Source organism: Bos javanicus, chromosome 5 (genome assembly GCF_032452875.1).
Source record: "Bos javanicus breed banteng chromosome 5, ARS-OSU_banteng_1.0, whole genome shotgun sequence".
Lineage (NCBI taxonomy): Eukaryota > Metazoa > Chordata > Mammalia > Artiodactyla > Bovidae > Bos > Bos javanicus.
The window spans coordinates 25,495,891-25,514,156 of NC_083872.1; the positions used below are offsets into that span (position 1 = coordinate 25,495,891).

The 18,266-nt window shown below is 42.4% G+C and overlaps 1 protein-coding gene across 2 annotated transcripts in view; it reads right to left on the reverse strand.

Annotated features, from left to right (window-relative positions):
• The window catches only part of LOC133247244 (uncharacterized protein C3orf20-like), a 136,117-nt gene that overhangs the window by 48,051 nt on the left and 69,800 nt on the right, over positions 1 to 18,266 (reverse strand). For both annotated transcript variants that reach the window (XM_061415773.1, XM_061415772.1), the window contains 3 exons: positions 10,574 to 10,868; positions 2,578 to 2,694; positions 150 to 275 (listed from right to left, as the gene is read on the reverse strand). In XM_061415773.1, coding sequence (XP_061271757.1) covers positions 150 to 275; positions 2,578 to 2,694; positions 10,574 to 10,868 — 538 coding nt within the window. The remainder of the gene's footprint in view (positions 1 to 149; positions 276 to 2,577; positions 2,695 to 10,573; positions 10,869 to 18,266) is intronic.

Here is an 18,266-nt window from a genome sequence, read left to right on the forward strand (position 1 = left end):
TACACAGTGCTCTTTACAAGCTTTCTGCCTTCATTGTTTATATTGTCAGGGAAATGCAGGTTAATTTATTACGGACAATCACATTCATTATCTGTACTGCTTTGCCCAAAGAAATCCAGGCCCAGTGTGGTTACATCAGAACAATTTACCTCACATTTTCCTTTGAAAGATAAAGAAAACAGAATCATTCTTCCTTGCTCCTGAGGAAAGACAGAGCTTCCCCCATGACCCTCAGAACTCCATCTGGCTGCAATCTTTCCCAGAGTTTGCTGGCCCTGAGACAAAACACATTTATTTCAGATGGATCAATACTGTCACCCAGTGGATGGTCAGCTAAGCAGGTTGAAGCCTTTGCTTTGCTCTTGGTTTGAAAGCCAGAATTCTGACAGCCAGGAATTGAGTGGGAACCTGTTTGCTTTAGGTGATCGTGAGTAATGGTTGACACTTTCTTACAGGGAACCGGAAGGACCTCAGCTGATAAGTCTTTGATTTGGATTTCACAGATGAATGCAGCTTGCTGCTAAGTCACTTCAGTCGTGTCCAACTCTGTGCCACCCCATAGATGGCAGCCCACCAGGTTCCCCCGTCTCTGGGATTCTCAAGAATCCCACTGGAGTGGGTTGCCATTTCCTTCTCCAATGCATGGAAGCGAAAAGTGAAAGTGAAGTCGCTCAGTCGTGTCTGACTCTCAGCGACCCCATGGACTGCAGCCTTCCAGGCTCTTCCATCCATGGGACTTTCCAGGCAAGAGTACTGGAGTGGGGAAGAGGACATATATTTTCACTGTGTTGGTACTTTTCTTTTTTCTTTTAAAGCCACCAGTAAATTTACGGGAAGCAGAGACTATAAACCAAACATGCAGTCTGCCAAGACTCATAGGATCAAATAGGCTTGCAGGAGTTGGGTGATATTTGATCACCTGCCAGGTCTGTGGGATGACTTCCCTACCGCAGAATAAGCTCATTGTTTATTGTTCACAGTGACAAGGATGTGTATTTTGAAAACTGAAAACAGATTTTTTTATGTGTATGTTGGTTGAAATTTGAGGAAGTTACTCAACTTACTGTAGTGAGATTAGTGGATGAGCTCCTATTTGCTAGAAAATTCACTAGCTAAATTTTCTCTAATTTATTTAGAGAAAATAAATTTCTCTATTTAGTGTATATCTCAAAACACAAGTACAGATGCAGTCTCTGCCCCATCTCTGAGTCTGAGTCTCTTTCTCTTGACTAAACTGTCATTTGAACACTTCCAACCAACTAGCTTACTTTCATATTAAGGTGACAGGTTGTTTGTCTATAAATATTAGTGTTATAATCATCCTAATTATTACAACAGCAATCATATTTGTTACTCCTAAAATTCAGCTTCTATAAAGTACCTCTAGACAGCCGATGAAATCATGGTACCCTTTTTAGCTATAGGGTCCTGTGAGATCATCCAGATTGTTGCTTCTCATGAAACTCATCTAAGGAAGCCTTTAAAAAGCACTGATATCCCAAACAGCCAGCCAAGAGGGTGCTTATTGGGTGAATGCTCTAAGTTGAAATTTTAGAAAAGGCAAACCCAATCTACAGTGCCAGTAAATCCCAGCAGTGCCAGTGATGGCCTGGAGGTGGGAGGACTTCCAGCTAGAGGGCCGGAGAAAACCTTCTGGGGTGACAGCAGTGCTTTCTTCCTCGATTATAGAGGTGCTTTCATGAATATCCACATTTGTCAAGTCACTGGGACTGTACACCTTACAGTGAGTGCATTATATTGTATGTAAAATATATCATAATAAAGTTGATGTGAAGAGAATACTGATGCTGAGTCACACCCACAGAAATTCTGATTTAATTATTCCAGCATAAGGCCTAGAAATCATTATTTTTTCATGCACTAAAGCATTGATTGGGATTGAGAGCCAGTCCTCTCCTCTACCAGGTGAGAATAACACGGTTATAATGCAAGACACAGGACTAAAAACCATATCTCTAGGTGTTTTGCACCCCAAACCTTCACCTTTCTAATAATATTCCTCCTCTCTCGAATTTCTTTCTCCTCCTCTTTCTTACCTGTATCAGAATCCCATCTTTAGAGCCCAGCTCATATATCACCCTTTTCAGGCTACAGCTCTCCCCACTGTACTAGAAGCTCCATGACAGGAGGGAATGTGGGTTTTTTTAATTTGTGTATCCTCAGTTCCCAGTACTGTGCTTGGCACAGAGCTTTCAATAAACATTTGTTGAACTGAAAAATTGCTGGAAGGGAATTAACACTTACTATCTGCCCATGATGTGCCAGGAATTGAAACAAGCAATTTATGCACATTATTTTACTAAATTTTTACAATTTTATGAATTGATTATCATTACCCACTTTGGTCACCTCAATGTTAAATGATATCCAACTTTTAACTTCACTAGGAGTAATTATAAGGCTAAGATCTGCAGTCAAGGAAGTACCACAAAATGTTGTGATACAAGCTGATCCATTTCTGCATTCTTATAGCCTCTGTGCACTCTGTGAATTATCTCTAAGTCTGGCAAGCAACATACACAACAGTCAAAGAGTTATATATCTCAAAGCACATACCAAAAAAATTCCTGGGATGACATTGTGCCTTTGAACCAGAAGTGGACTTTTGCTACTAGTAAATTTGGATGCAGTGATGATGTTGTATTTCATCAATCGAAAGGCATCTGAATGACACTGAGAAAAGAAAAAGGGAAATTGTAAAGATACTGAAGCCCAAGTAACAAATCTTTTGCTCCATTCATCAGTATTTGTATCTTTGAATCAAAAATTCTAGACTCTGTCCCCACCTCTCTATTAGAAATGCCTTCATAGGTTCACCAGGCTTCCCAGGTGGCACAGTGGTAAAGAAATCGCCTGTCAAAGCAGGAGACATGGGTTCAATCTCTGGGTTGGGAAGATTCCCTGGAATAGGAAATGGCAACCCACTCCAGTATTCTTGCCTGGGAAATCCCAGGGACAGAGGAGCCTGACAGCCTATAGTCTATGGAGTCAGAAAGAGTTGGACATGATCGAGTGACTGAGCACCCATGCACGCACGCACACATAAGCTCACCAAAGACCTCTCTGTATTGCCAAGCCCAGGGGACAATTTCGTGTTTCTTTTATTATTTCACCGCTTCATGGCATTTAACATTTTTGAATTGTACCTCTTTCTCTGTCTCCTGGATTTCTGTGGCCGCATTCTCTTCTGTTTCCTTCCTATTTCTCTGTTTTCCATCCTAGTCTTTATCATGTACAACTTTTCTCCACTTAGCCTCTAAATTTCTACTGTACTAAAATCTCCATTCTTGCCTCCGACCATTCAGTGTCTTCACACGCTCCTTGGGTAACCCGTAATTTTAAGCACTCTTCATGTCTACATCAAACATCTTCCAAAGTTAGTGCTCTGCTCAGAGCCAGACCTGTAGGTTGAATTGCCTATTTCTTGATGTCTCCATTTTGATGTCATTTGGGGACCTCAACTCAGCATTCTCAATCTGAATTTTTCATCTTTTTCTTCAAATAATGTTATGGCAGATTAAAGATGGCTATCAGTCCTTTGCCACGCCACTCCTCGAGTAATGGGAATCTATTTCCAGTCATCTGGGCTGGCTCAGTGGCATCCTTTAACCAATTGCATACTGTGTAACTTAAGAGATCTCCAGCTTGCATTTTCACCTCTTGGGATATTCCTTTTCAAAACATAGACCCCATGTTGTGAGGAAATCTGAGAAGCTATGTGGAAAGGCCCTCATGAGGAGGACAGAGACCCCTGGCCAGCGACCATAACTGTGAGCTCCCAAATGGCAGCAGCACTACCTGCCAGCCTCGTGAATGAGCCTGTTCTTGAATCCTCTGGCCTTCTTCATCCTGCCTCAATCAGTGCTACCTGAAGCATAGCCAAGCCAGTCATGAGCACACACGTGACTGTTGTTTTTAAGATTTCAAAGTTTCTAGGTGTTTTGTTATGCTGTGACAGATAACAGACATTTCTCCTCCTCCTGAATTCCCTCTCTCAACAAGGGGCACTGCCATTATTCTAACTGTCCACATGAAAAGCTGAGTGACATCTTAAGTTCTTCCCTCACTCAACAAATTAAATCTTAGACAGTTTTGCTTCTAACTCACACTCATACTCAGCATCCTTTTTCAACCGCACTGTCTTGGCAGATTATTTCTCACCTGGTAAAATGTATTCATAGTAACAGTGAAAGTGAAAGTGAAGTTGCTCAATCGTGTCTGACTCTTTGCAACCCCATGGACTGTAGCCTACCAGGCTCCTCTGTCCATGGGATTTTCCAGGCAAGAGTACTGGAGTGGGGTGCCATTGCCTTATCCAGGGGATCTTCCCAACCCAGGGATCAAACCCGGGTCTCCCACACTGTAGGCAGACGCTTTACCATCTGAGCCACCAGGGAAGTCATCATAGTAACAGGCCTCCCTGTTACTCTGACATTTTCTGGATTGTTTTTTCAAAATTATCCTTCTAAAAAAAAAAAAGTCTTCATATTACTTCTCTGCTTAAAATCCTTTAATGAATCCTTCTACTTTTCAAGGAGAGTTCAAATTCCTTATCAAATCTCAAATAAGAGATCAAATCTTATCCAAATGTGTTGTTTGTGAACCTCTAGTTGCTAGCTCCTTCAACATGCACCCCTTAATACTGATTTATTCCCAGTCTTCCAAATTCAGCTTCCAATTTCCTATCCTCTCGCCTTCCAACATGCGTTATTCCAACATGCTTTCCAAAACACAGTTTGTGGGAGATGTTCTCTGTCCAGTTAATTCTTCTTGGTGCTATAAGACGCTTCTTGCCTGAATGTTGTGTTCATACTTCTGACCGAGCACTCAGTTCACTGTGTTGTGATTGTCTGTTCTCTGGATTGTCTTTTCCTAGTGGATAAGATCAAAGTCAAATTCATTTTTCTATCACATGCTCCTACCAGTTCTTATCACATGCTCCAGCATTTGTAGAGCTCAGTGAGTGTTCACGTGTCAAAAGCGCTCATTGGGGACTTCCCTGGTGGTCCAGTGGTTGAGAATCTGCCTTGCAATGTGGGGGATGTGAGTTCTGTCCCTGGTTGGGGAACTAAAATCCCAGATGCCTTGGAGCAACTAGAGAGACCATACACAGCAATGAAAGATCCTGCTTGCTTCCGCTAATAAAGGATGCTCCTTGGACTGATTGTTGTTGTTGTTCAGTCACTCAGTCTTGTCCAACTCTTTGCGACCCTATGGACAGCCCCAAGTAGATATTACTAGTATTTTGGACTTATTTCTTCATTGCTAAAAGGGTTCAGCCAGGGATGGCTCCTTTTATCAACTGCATTGGCCTCCCTAATTCCTGCTGGGGATACATACAAAGCCCCTTCCACATCTCCTGCCCCCACAAGCCCAAGCATATATTCCTGAAGTGCTAAATATGAGCCGTTCCTCCCAATCCATTCACTCATTCAGTCCCACTCTTGCTTCCCTTAGCTGCTGATTTTCCTGCTCCATGCTGCTATGCAGCATGCCACAGTGCTTGTGAGCACAGGTCCTAGAGTAAGACTGCCTGGTCTGAACCTCAGCCCCACCACCTTCTCAGTAAAAAGCAGACAAATAAATAAATGTCCTTTGTCTTAGTTACTAACCTGTGCTCAGTAGATGCCTATGCAGAGAGCCAGCTATTTAGGGTTCTTTAGAGAATTTACTGATAAATCAGGAAAACAGTGGTTGCAACACAGTAAGCACTCAATAAATATTTTCTCTCTTGAGCTTATCTTGACTTTGCCATTTCTGATCATTTCAGCAAATATTTACTGTCTATTAGTTGCCAGACATACGGTGTGGGACGGTCAGGTGCTGGCTACCCCGAGGATATCAGAACCCTTGGATTTGATGCACCTTGTTGTCATTTCAGTGAGGAGTTGAACTCCTGACTGTAGTCTTGCTCTCTCATCAGCTTGGCTTGTCTGTCTCTTCAGGGGAGACCTAGCTCAGTTCACAAGTAAATAGTTCAAGAAGCCCCTTCCATAGGGCCAAAAAAGAATTTGCAGTGACAATATGCCCTCACAGGCTTCACAAATGGTGCAGTGGTAAAGAATCCACCCGCCAATGCAAGATACAAGAGATGCAATTTTGATCCCTGGGTTGGGAAGATCCCCTAGAGCAGGAAATTGCAACCCAATCCAGTGTTCTTGCTTAGAAAATTCCATGGACAGAGAAGCTTTGAGGGCTACAATCCATGAGCTTGCGAAGAGTAGAGCACAACTAAGCACACACACGCACATATACTGCCATATCTGGCCCTCGGGCTGAAGAGTCATTTACTCATTCATCAGTCCATTTATTCATTTGATAAATATGTTTTAAGTATTAATCAATCCTTAGGTCCTGTGATAGCCATTGGGACTCTAATGTGAAGAAGACATGATCCTGCCATCCAGAAGCTTCCAGCATGCAAGCAGAGGACTCCAGCAGCCTCTGGGGGCTCAGGCCCCCTTCTGAGAGCTTTGTCTGTTTACCTGGATGCTTCCACCAGAGTATCCAGTGAATTCCCACTGCTGTTCAGCTTCCATGCACAGCGTCAGCAATTTCAGCACTATGCAGGGGCCTCTACCAGGCCCCTACACACCACCAGGTCCCTGGTTAGGCGGAACTGTAGAGAATGAAGGCCAGACAACTCTGTTTGAGGAGACTGGGATTCTCAGGTGAATTTCCTGTGTTTTATAACCATCTCTATTCTTATGTGTATTCCCTTCAGTGTCACTAGTATAGTGAAAGTGAAAGTGAAGTTGCTCAGTCGTGTCTGACTCTTTGCCACCCCATGGACTGTAGCCTACCATGCTCCTCTGTCCATGGGATTTTCCAGGCAATAGTACTGGAGTGGATTGCCATTTCCTTCTCCAGGGGATCTTCCCAACCCAGGGATCAAACCTGGGTCTCCCAGATTGTAGACAGACGCTTTACCATCTGAGCCACCAGGGAAGTCCTGTCACTGGTATGGGATCATTCTTTTCCTTTTTATGAGCTAAAACAGAACCTACTTTTTGGAAGCATAAGGTACACAGCCAGTAATGCCCAGATTCTCTTTCTTTACCATCCAAACTTACAAACTTTCATGTCACCTCCCTGCAAGGTTACTCTCAACTCTGCTGGACAAAATAATACTTCCTTAGCCAAATTTATGGAGAAGGCAATGGCCCCCCACTCCAGTACTCTTGCCTGGAAAATCCCATGGACGGAGGAGCCTTGTGGGCTGCAGTTCATGGGGTCGCTAAGAGTCAGACACGACTGAGCGACTTCACTTTCACTTTTCACTTTCATGCACTGGAGAAGGAAATGGCAACCCACTCCAGTGTTCTTGCCTGGAGAATCCCAGGGACGGTGGAGCCTGATGGACTGCCATCTATGGGGTTGCACAGTCGGACACAACTGAAGCAACTTAGCAGCCAAATTTACATTTTAAATTTATTGTTTACACTCTGCCTTTTTAGCAAAAACCTGAGATGGTTTATAGGAGGTAAATATAGCCTAAAAGAAAATTATAAATTATAAAAATTACAATGAGAAGATTTTAATATAAACAGAAGCTCTAGATCCAAAAAGAAGAAATGGATTTTAGATAAGTGGTCCATAACTTCTTAATGTATTGTTATGATTCAGTCTAAAACTTTGCTGTGTACTTTCAAGCAAAGTGAAAACAGAAACTCAGTTGGGCACCAAAAATCTCATTACCAGGGAAGAAGAAACCAACCAGATCCTCACAGGAAATAAAACTTTTCTAGCTTCTCATTCAAAGACAATTTTCACACTTCACTGCAATTCCATGACATCAAACTTGTGGCAAATAATATAACATCCCTCAGAAGAAGCTCAGAGCATATTCAGGGCAACATCCTAAAAGGCATCTCATTGAAAGTGGTTCGACAAGAGCCACGTGGCCCAAGCCCTCAGCTTTCACATGCTTCAGCCTGATGAAGAACAAGACCTGGGCTCTCAACAGTTCTGTAAAGTATCCCCCAGGGCTATAAGTGGGGCTGGGATCATGAACTGACCAGGCAGGGCTGGAAAAGCCCCTGTGGGAGAGACCCTCAATGTCACACAAAGAAACCTGTACTGGACTCTATAAGAAATCCTTAGAGGGTTTTAAGCAGAAGATGATGCATGTTCAGATATTAAAAAGAACACCTTTCGATGTGCAGGAAATATCAGAACAACCAAGACCAGAAGCAGGAAACTTTCAGGGAGTCCACTGGAGAAAATCAAAGTCTGAAATAAACAGAAGCTTTGGGATTGAGATGACGAAACAAATAGGAAAAAAAAAGTCACAATAATAGAATGAGTAAGACTTAGAGACTTACTGTCAGAATAAGAAAAACAAATATCGTATATTAAAGCATATATGTGGAATCTAGAAAAATGGTACTGATGAACCTGTTTGCAGGGAAAGAATGGAGATGCGGATTTTGAGAACAGACTCATCGACACAGTCAGGGAAGGAGAGGGTGGGATGAACTGAGAAAGTAGCACTGACATATATAGACTATTATGTGTAAAAGAGCTAGCTAGTGGGAAGTTGCTACATAACACAGGGAGCCAAGCCTAGTGTTCTGTGATGACCTGGAGGGGACGGAGGCTCAAGATGGAGGGGAGATATATATATATGTGATTATGACTGATTCACGTTGTTGTACAGCAGAAACCAACACAGCATTGTAAAGCAATTTTCCTCCAATTAAAACGTAAATTTAAAAAATGACCACATAGAAATATAAAAAATAAAATTGTTAAACACTGGGGGAAAAAAAAGATTCAGAGATTTATTAAACGGGTTGAGTGTAAAGGCTATCATGTAGAAGATGTTTCATTAGTGTCTTCTCAGATCAACTTTTAGTGGCTATTTGAAATACAACCACAAATAAGAGTTAGGGCCCAGTCCGGGCTCAGTTGAAAATAATGGATTAGTAGGCTGCCATCTATGGGGTCGCACAGAGTTGGACACGACTGAAGCGACATAGCAGCAGCAGCAGCAGCAATGTCTGCCGTGTATGCAGAATAGGAGCATGTTGGCATGACTGGTATTTACCATTCTTATTCTCTGACAGAGGAAACACAAAAGTATACTGTGTATTTTTAAATGTTCACACTGTATGATTCCACATCTGCAGGCATGCATGCTAAGTCACTTCAGTTGTGTCCAGCTCTTTTATCCTAAATAAATTAACCCTCTGCCCATGGTATTCTCCAGGCAAGAATACTGGAGTGGGTTGCCATGACTTCCTCCAGGGATAATTCTATGTATATGAAGATTTAAAACAAAAAAAACTAATTTATTGTGATAGAAGTCAGAATAGTGGTTACCTGAGATGATTAGGTGGTAGAATATTGACTGAGAAGGGGCAAGAGGGAGATTTTCAGGTCTGTAAATACTCTATATCTTGATCTGAGTGGTGATTTTATAGGTGTATATACAGGTGAAAGTTCATTCATCTACATATCATTAAGATTTGTGATCTTTGTTATAGGAAGGCCATACCTCAACTTAGAAAAATGGAGGAAAAACTCCTTCCATAATCCTCAAATAGGAAAAAGGAGTATGTCAAGGCTGTATATTGTCACCTTGCTTATTTAACTTATATGCAGAGTACATCATGAGAAACGCTGGGCTGGATGAAGCACAAACTGGAATCAAGATTGCTGGGAGGAATATCAATAACCTCAGATATGCAGATGATACCACCCTTATGGCAGAAAGTGAAGAACTAAAGAGCCTCTTGAAGAAAGTGAAAGAGGAGAATGAAAACGTTAGCTTAAAGCTCAACATTCAGAAAACAAAGATCACAGCATCCAGTCCCATCACTTCATGGCAAATAGATGGGGAAACAGTGGAAACAGTGGCTGACTTTATTTCTTTGGGCTCCAAAATCACTGCAGTTGGTGACTGCAGCCATGAAATTAAGACGCTTGCTCTTTGGAAGAAAAACTATGACCAATCTAGACAGCATATTAAAAAGCAGAGATGTTACTTTGTCAACAAAGGTCCATCTAGTCAAGGCTATTGTTTTTCCAGTGGTCATGTATGGATTTGAGAGTTGGACTATAAAGAAAGCTGAGCACCTAAGAATTGATGCTTTTGAACTGTGGTGTTGGAGAAGACTCTTGAGAGTCCCTTGGACTGCAAGGAGATCCAACCAGTCCATCCTAAAGGAGATCAGTCTTGGGTGTTCATTGGAAGGACTGATGTTGAAGCTGAAACTCCAATCCTTTGGCCACATGATATGAAGAACTGACCCATTGGAAAGACCCTGATTCTGGGAAAGATTGAAGGTGGGAGGAGAAGGGGATGACAGAGAATGAGATGGTTGGATGGCATCACCGACTCAATGGACAGGAGTTTGGGTAAACTCCGGGAGTTGGTGATGGACAGGGAGGCCTGGCGTGCTGCAGCCCATGGGGTGGCAAAGAGTCGGACACGACTGAGCAATTGAACTGAACTGAATGATCCTTTGTGTGGCTGAGGAAATATACGAAGATATAACTTCCAAGTAAACATTATTATACAGGCTGCCTTTATACACACGATACTCACCTGAACGCAAGGCATGCTTCTATGTCTGTTCAGTTTCGTGTACAGTTTGGCCATTTCTCTCATAGTCCTGTCCTTCTTCTTAGCTGAGAACACATAGACTATAATGATCTGATCCACAGAGGACAGCTGGTCAAATATTAGGTTATCATATTCCAGGTCTGTCACTTCAGGGATTCGGCAAGTGCTACAGTGGCATTTGTTCCTTCCATACCCACACAGTGCCCATCTTAGGACCACAGGACAAACCAGCTGGGAGGCAAACCATGCATCCTTGTTCTCAATGGGGAGAGGAAGCCTAGAAATGTAATGGTTGAAATCATGTTTAAAGAACTGAAAGGAGAGAAAAAATACATCTTTTCAAAACACCAAAGAATCAAAGTGGCTACTTTAGTAAAGGATTGAAATTTAATTCTGGACATAATTCTGTTTGCCATCATGCTAAAATATGTGTCGATACACTAAAAGATTTCAGTGTAAGTTTTTTTTTCAGCTATATAGGCACCTAGGGTTCAGAAACCAAGTGACATATTCAGAGAAGTTTAACAATGTAAGAAGACTGCTGGTCTGTAAGATATTTACTTTATTTCCTCTTAGAAATGGGGAAACTGAGACTTAGAAAATTCAATAATTTGACCAAAACCACACAAGTAGTAAAGGAAAGGGTTGGAACTAGAACCAGTGTGTATTCTTTTCTATTATGGTCCTTCTATCTCACTGACTCCTGAAGATGAAGTGCCTGTGGCATGGTTCTGTGTTGATTTATGTATATTACTACAGAGGATATGCAGAGAGGCTCAGATGGTAAAGAATCTGCCTGCAGTGCAGGAGATCCAGGTTTAATCCCTAGGTCGGGAAGATCCCCTGGAGAAGGGAATAGTAACCCACTCCAGTATTGTTGCCTGGAGAATTCCATGGACAGAGGAACCTGGAGGGCTACAGTCCATGGGGTCACAAAGAGTCAGACACAGCTGAGGGACTAACACTTTCACATGCAGATGATACCAGTCTAATGGCAGAAAGTGAAGAGAAGCCTCTTGATGAGGGTGAAATAGCAGAGTGAAAAAACTGGCTTAAAACTCAATATTCAAAAAATGAAGATCATGGCATCTGGTCCCATCGCTTCATGGCAAATAGATGGGGGGAAAATGGAAACAGTGACAGATTTTATTTTCCTGGTCTCCAAAATCACTGTGGACAGTGACTGCAGCCACGAAATTAAAAGACTCTTGCTCCTTGGAAGAAAGGGTATGACAAACCTTTGCTGTTGTTGTTCAGTGGCTAAGTCGTGTCCTAGTCTTTATGGCCCCTTTGAACTACAGCACTAGACAGCATATTAAAAAGCAGAGCATCACTTTGCCAACAAAGGTCCATCTAGTCAAAGCTATGGTTTTTCCAGTTGTCATTTATGGATATGAGAATTGAACCATAAAGAAAGCTGAGTGCCAAAGAATTGATGCTTTCAAATTGTGGTGCTGGAGAAAACTCTTGAGAGTCCCTTGGACTGCAAGGAAATCAAACCAGTCAATCCTAATGAAAATCAACCCTGAATATACATCGGAAGGACTGATGCTAAAGCTGAAGCTTCAGTCCTTTGGCTACCTGATGAGAAGAGCCAACTCACTGGAAAAGACCCTGATACTGGGAAAGACTGAGGGCAGGAGGAGAAGGGGATAACAGAGGATGAGATGGTTGAATGGCATCACTGCCTCTAAGGCACCTGGGCTGTGGAAAGAATGGTGAATATTAAATAAACTTGGGGTCCTATTAGGAAGGGTGAAGATGGAAATGATTCTTGGTTATTCAGTTAGAAAAATGTTCACCAATGTCCACCACAAATGTAATGATTTAAAATGTGCACTTGCTGAAACAATTAGAAACAAAGCATGAAAAGTTAGGAAAGGACTTCCCTCATAGTACAGTGGATAAGAATCCGCCTGCCGATGCAGGGGACACGGGTTCAATCCCTGGTCCAGGAAGATTCCACATGTTTTGGAGCAATTAAGTCAGTGCACCACATCTGCTGACCCCACGTGCTGCAAGTACCGAAGCCCCGGCGCCTAGAGCTTGTGCTCCCCAAGCGAAGGCTGCAATGAGGAGCCTGTGCACCACACGGAAGAGCAGCCCCCGCTCACCTCAACTAGGGAAAGTCTGTGCCCAGCAACAAAGATCCAGGGCAGCCCCCCCAGAATTAAATAAATAAATCATTTAAAAAATCAATCGATCATATTAAAAAAATTAGGGAAAGGACATATTAATACTTGATTGCCTGTGAACTGTCATTCATACAGATCACTCTAGTGGGTAAAACTCTGTGCTTATGTGCTCCTCATACTGTGGCTGATTTCATTTCTTTTGTCAAACAGCACTTACGTAGACAGTACTCAAAGTTCTGTAACTGAATACCTGTTTTACTTTATAGACTGCTATAGCCTTTAACAGTCTTCTGTAAAAAATGCTGCACCATGTTGCACAGATGTTACTGGTTGTCTTCATTCTGATTTTATGAGTAGAATCTGGGCTTTAAAAATTCTTCTCTTATTCTTTGAAGCATGTTGAGTACTTCCTAATAGGATGGATAGTTCTGAAAACAAAGCGCTGTTTAAACTTGCCCCTGTAGTTCAACTTCATCAATGGTGACTGTGAACCATTATGAAGAAAGTAGCAACTTGCTTGTGCCTAAAAGGAGAAATTGGAACTGGAAGGTGTATTATATGGGGACTTCATGGGCTTAATTAATCTAAAACTAAATCTTAATGTGTTTGCACATCTGTTCATTTTTTTCAGCATTTCGAAACACCCAAGAAATACTTTATTACTAGTATTTTCCTGTGCATTAACCTCTAAATGTGAAAAGTTACTGAACTTCTTTTTAAATACATAAATTTAAAAAATTAATGTAGATGCATTTTCTGTCTGTTTACTGCTCTTCTCTGATGTATACAATAAACTCGTATATAGAGGGTTGCATTAAAATATTAACTTCCAATGTGCATCATGACAAATACGGAGAATGAATATGAATTTTTTAAGCACACAACAAAACAGTATATATCTCTCACTAAAAGGCTGAACAATCTTAAAAGAAATCAACACTGAATATTCACTGGAAGGACTGATACTAAAGCTGAAGCTCCCATACTTTGGCCATCTGATGCAAACAACCGACTCACTGAAAAAGACATTGAGGCTGGGAAAGACTGAGGGCAGGAGGAGAAGGGGATGACAAAGGATGAGATGGTTGGATAGCATCACCGACTCAGTGGACATGAATCTGAGCAAACCCCAGGAGATAGTGAAGGACAGGGAAGCCTGGTGTGCTGCAGCCGATGGGGTCGCAAAGAGTCAGACACGACTTAGCAACAGAACAAGAGGCTGAATACTACATTAACAGTCTTATATTGGGGAGTGGGTGGTAGACACAGCGCTAAAAACTTGCTCTGTATCATCTCATTTAATTCTTTTACAGTCTTGTGAAATATTTATTATTATCCCCATTAAAGAAACAGAATCTTTGAGAGGTACTTGACCGCTGAAGATCTCACAGCTTGTATGCTCTGCTAGTGTGTTATCAGGAATTATGCCAGGTGTCAGCCTGTCCTCTGTGCACAGGATTTGGCTGGCAACGGAACTAGAACATGGAACCCATACAAAACAGCGATTGCATACAAGATGGGCTTTCTCACGCATGGAGCTTATTTCTAATTCATGAGCTAGGTGAATACTGGATTAGATAAATACTATGTTAGGTGAAGCCTTTATGCTTTCTAAATTCAAGATTCAGAGTCCAACTGTGGGTTTTAAAAGTTTCAGTTAGGGTTTGCAGAAATAAAGGACTCCCTTATTGGATTGATATTCATCGCTTCAAATGTCTGCAACTTGTATAGCTGAACTGTAAAAATAATGCTACATTTCACATGAAATGATTGGGTTTTAACTTCTTTCAACAAACTTGAAAGCCATTTAATTTATTTATTTTTTAAATTTATTTTTATTTAGCTGTGTCAGGTCTCAGTTGGATCTTTAGTTGTGGCATGTGGGATCTAGTTCCCTGACCAGGAATTGAACCCTGACCCCCTGCACTGGAAGCACAGAGTCTTAACCACTGGAACACCACGGAAATTATTTGAAAGCCATTTTAGCTCTAAAATACATGTGCCTACTTGCTTTCTCATTAGATTTTAAAGGATTTGGTTACTTTTGTTATTTGCTCCCAGGCCTCACCTAGGGTCAAGACCTTCCATGATCTGGCCCCAACCCTGCCTATCCCATTTTCTACATTCTGAGCATCAGTAAAACCAGACTGTTTAGCTGCTTGTGCTTTGCCTATACTGACCCTCCGTCATGCCTCTGCTCTACTGCTTGCTTGCTCTGTCTTTGGGGCGGGAAGGGCATGGTAGGATTATGGTTACCCCTTAGGTGTGTCATGGATGGTAAATGACATCTTGGGAGAACAGTGTTTAGCATGGTGAAAGTGAAAGTGAAGTTGCTCAGTCGTGTCCAACTCTTTGTGACCCCATGGACTGCAGCCTATCAGGCTCCTCCGTCCATGGGATTTTCCAGGCAAGAGTGCTGGAGTGGATTGCCATTTCCTTCTCCAGGGGATCTTCCCAACCCAGGAATCGAACCCGGGTCTCCCGCATTGCAGGCAGACGCTTTACCGTTTGAGCCACCAGCATGGTACTTAATGTATATTAAGTGCTCAGTAAATGTTAACTGTCCCTGACATGACCAATATTATCAGCGTTCTTACCACTCATCTCTCTACATGGATTACCCATTCCCCCCGCCTGCATATCCAAATTCTCCTCATCACTCAAGATTCTACTCAAAGGCTCCCTTGTTGCTGTTGTTCAGTCACTCAGTCATGTCCAGCTCTTTGCGACCCCGTGGACTGCAGCACGCCAGGCTTCCCTGTCTTTCACTGTCTCCCAGAGTTTGCTCAAACTCAAGTTCATTGAGTCGATGATGCCACAAATCCTTTAAAAAGTTTTTCTCCCTCCTCAAAACTTCTTCAGCATTTCACTTCTGTACAAATCCAATAACACTTTCTTCCTTATTTTCTATTGATTAATAGTATACATTCTTAATCTCTCTTTGCAGACTTGAAGCCCTTGGAGGGCAGGGACCAAGTCTGTATTTCTGGCTGTGACTGTATCTCTGTGGATGGCAGATAACAGTTGTTGGTTGAAGAAATCATTCCATGGCTAAGGGTCTGGGAGCACTGCTTGTTTAGCAGCATTATCTGCTGACAGTGCTTCAGATACCAGAAACATTGCCCTCGTGGCATTTACCACTTTTCTAAAAATTCATTATCTTCACCAAATATTACTGAAACAATATTAAGATTGGGAGCTCTAGGGATTCTCAGGTCCTGGAAGTCTTGGCAGATGTCGGCCCATCTGGTTTGCTGTACATGTGGTGGGAGGAAGCAAGGCATCTCCTATGGCTTCTGAATGCTGCCACCTCAGGGTGGGTTCCAGTGTAGAGATCAACCACTCTTCCAACCACTGCTCCCCTTCCCCACGCCTTCTAGACCTGGAGGAAGATGACACTAGGGCTTTCTCTGCCTGAGGTAGGAAGCACTGCTCTTTGTAGCTACTCCCAGAGACACAAATGCATAGAGACCGTGGCTTTTTATGCTGACTAAGAAAACAAGAATATATTTCTTTTGAGAGGATTACATGAGAAGGCAATGGAAGCAATAACTCCTGGCCCTCATTTACCATTTCCAGAGTCAGAATTTTTTTTAATTAATTTTTTAATGGAAGGATAATTGCTTTATAGAATTTTGTTGTTTTCTCTCAAACCTCAACATGAATCAACCAAAAATATACATATGTTCCCTCCCTTTTGAACCTCCTTCCCATCTCCCTCCCCATCCCACCCCTCTAGGTTGATACAGAGCCCCTGTTTAAGTTTCCTGAGCCATACAGCAAATTCCCGTTGGCTATCCATTTTACATATGGTAATGTAAGTCCAAATAGGAAAAGGAGTACGTCAAGGATGTATATTGTCACCCTGCTTATTTAACTTATATGAGAACATCATGAGAAACGCTGGGCTGGAAGAAGCACAAGTTGGAATCGAGATTGCCGGGAGAAATATCAATAACCTCAGATATGCAGATGACACCACTCTTATGGCAGAAAGTGAAGAGGAACTCAAAAGCCTCTTGATGAAAGTGAAAGAGGAGAGTGAAAAAGTTGGCTTAAAGCTCAAAGTTCAGAAAACTAAGATCATGGCATCCAGTCCCATCACTGCATGGGAAATAGATGGGGAAACAGTGGAAACAGTGTCAGACTTTATTTTTGGGGGCTCCAAAATCACTGCAGATGATGACTACAGCCATGAAATTAAAAGACACTTACTCCTTGGAAGAAAAGTTATGACCAACCTAGATAGCATATTCAAAAGCAGAGACATTACTTTGCCAACCAAGGTCCGTCTAGTCAAGGCTATGGTTTTTCCAGTGGTCGTGTATGAATGTGAGAGTTGGACTGTGAAGAAAGCTGAGTGCCGAAGAATTGATGCTTTTGAACTGTGGTGTTGGAGAAGACTCTTGAGAGTCCCTTGGACTGCAAGGAGATCCAACCAGTCCATTCTGAAGGAGATCAGCCCTGGGATTTCTTTGGAAGGAATGATGCTAAAGCTGAAACTCCAGTACTTTGGCCACCTCATGTGAAGAGTTGACTCATTGGAAAAGACTCTGATGCTGCAAGGGATTGGGGGCAGGAGGAGAAGGGGACGACAGAGGATGAGATTGATGGATGGCATCACTGACTAGATTGACATGAGTCTGAGTGAACTCCGGGAGGTGGTGATGGACACGGAGGCCTGGCGTGCTGCGATTCATGGGGTTGCAAAGAATTGGACATGACTGAGCAACTGAACTGAACTGAACTGAATGTAAGTTTCCATGTTCCTCTCCCTACATCTCACCCTCTCCTCCCCGCTTCTCATGTCCATAAGGCTGATCTCTATGTCTGTTTCTCCATTGCTGCCCTGCAAATAAATTCTTTGGTATCATCTTTCTACTTCTACTACTACTACTACTAAGTCGTTTCAGTCGTGTCCGACTCTGTGTGACCCCGTAGACGGCAGCCCACCAGGCTCCCCCATCCCTGGGATTCTCCAGGCAAGAACACTGGAGTGGGTTGCCATTTCCTTCTCCAATGCATGAAAGTGAAAAGAGAAAGTGAAGTCGCTCTGTCGTGTCTGACTCTTAGCGACCCCATGGACTGCAGCCTACCAGGCTCCTCCATCCATGGGATTTTCCAGGCAAGAGTACTGGAGTGGGGTGCCATTGCCTTCTCTGATCATCTTTCTAGACTCCATATATATATGCATTAGTATACAATATTTATCTTTCTCTTTCTGACTTACTTCACTCTGTATAGGCTCTAGGTTCATCTACACCATTAGAACTGCAGAGTCAGAAATTTCTGACATACAATCAGTGTTCACTGAAGAGGTAAAAACAGAGTCTTGATTCCTAATTCAAATTCCTTCTGCTAAATGGGCAGCCTCTTGGGAAGCAGATTGGAGAAAACTCAAATGATTGAATCAAGGCATGTAAGTTTGTCTCAGTTTTTTAAAATCTTTTGGCCATACCATGGGTCATGTGGGATCTTAGTCCTCCCACCAGGGGTCAAATTCATGCCCCCTGCATTGCAAGCGGACAACCTTAACCACT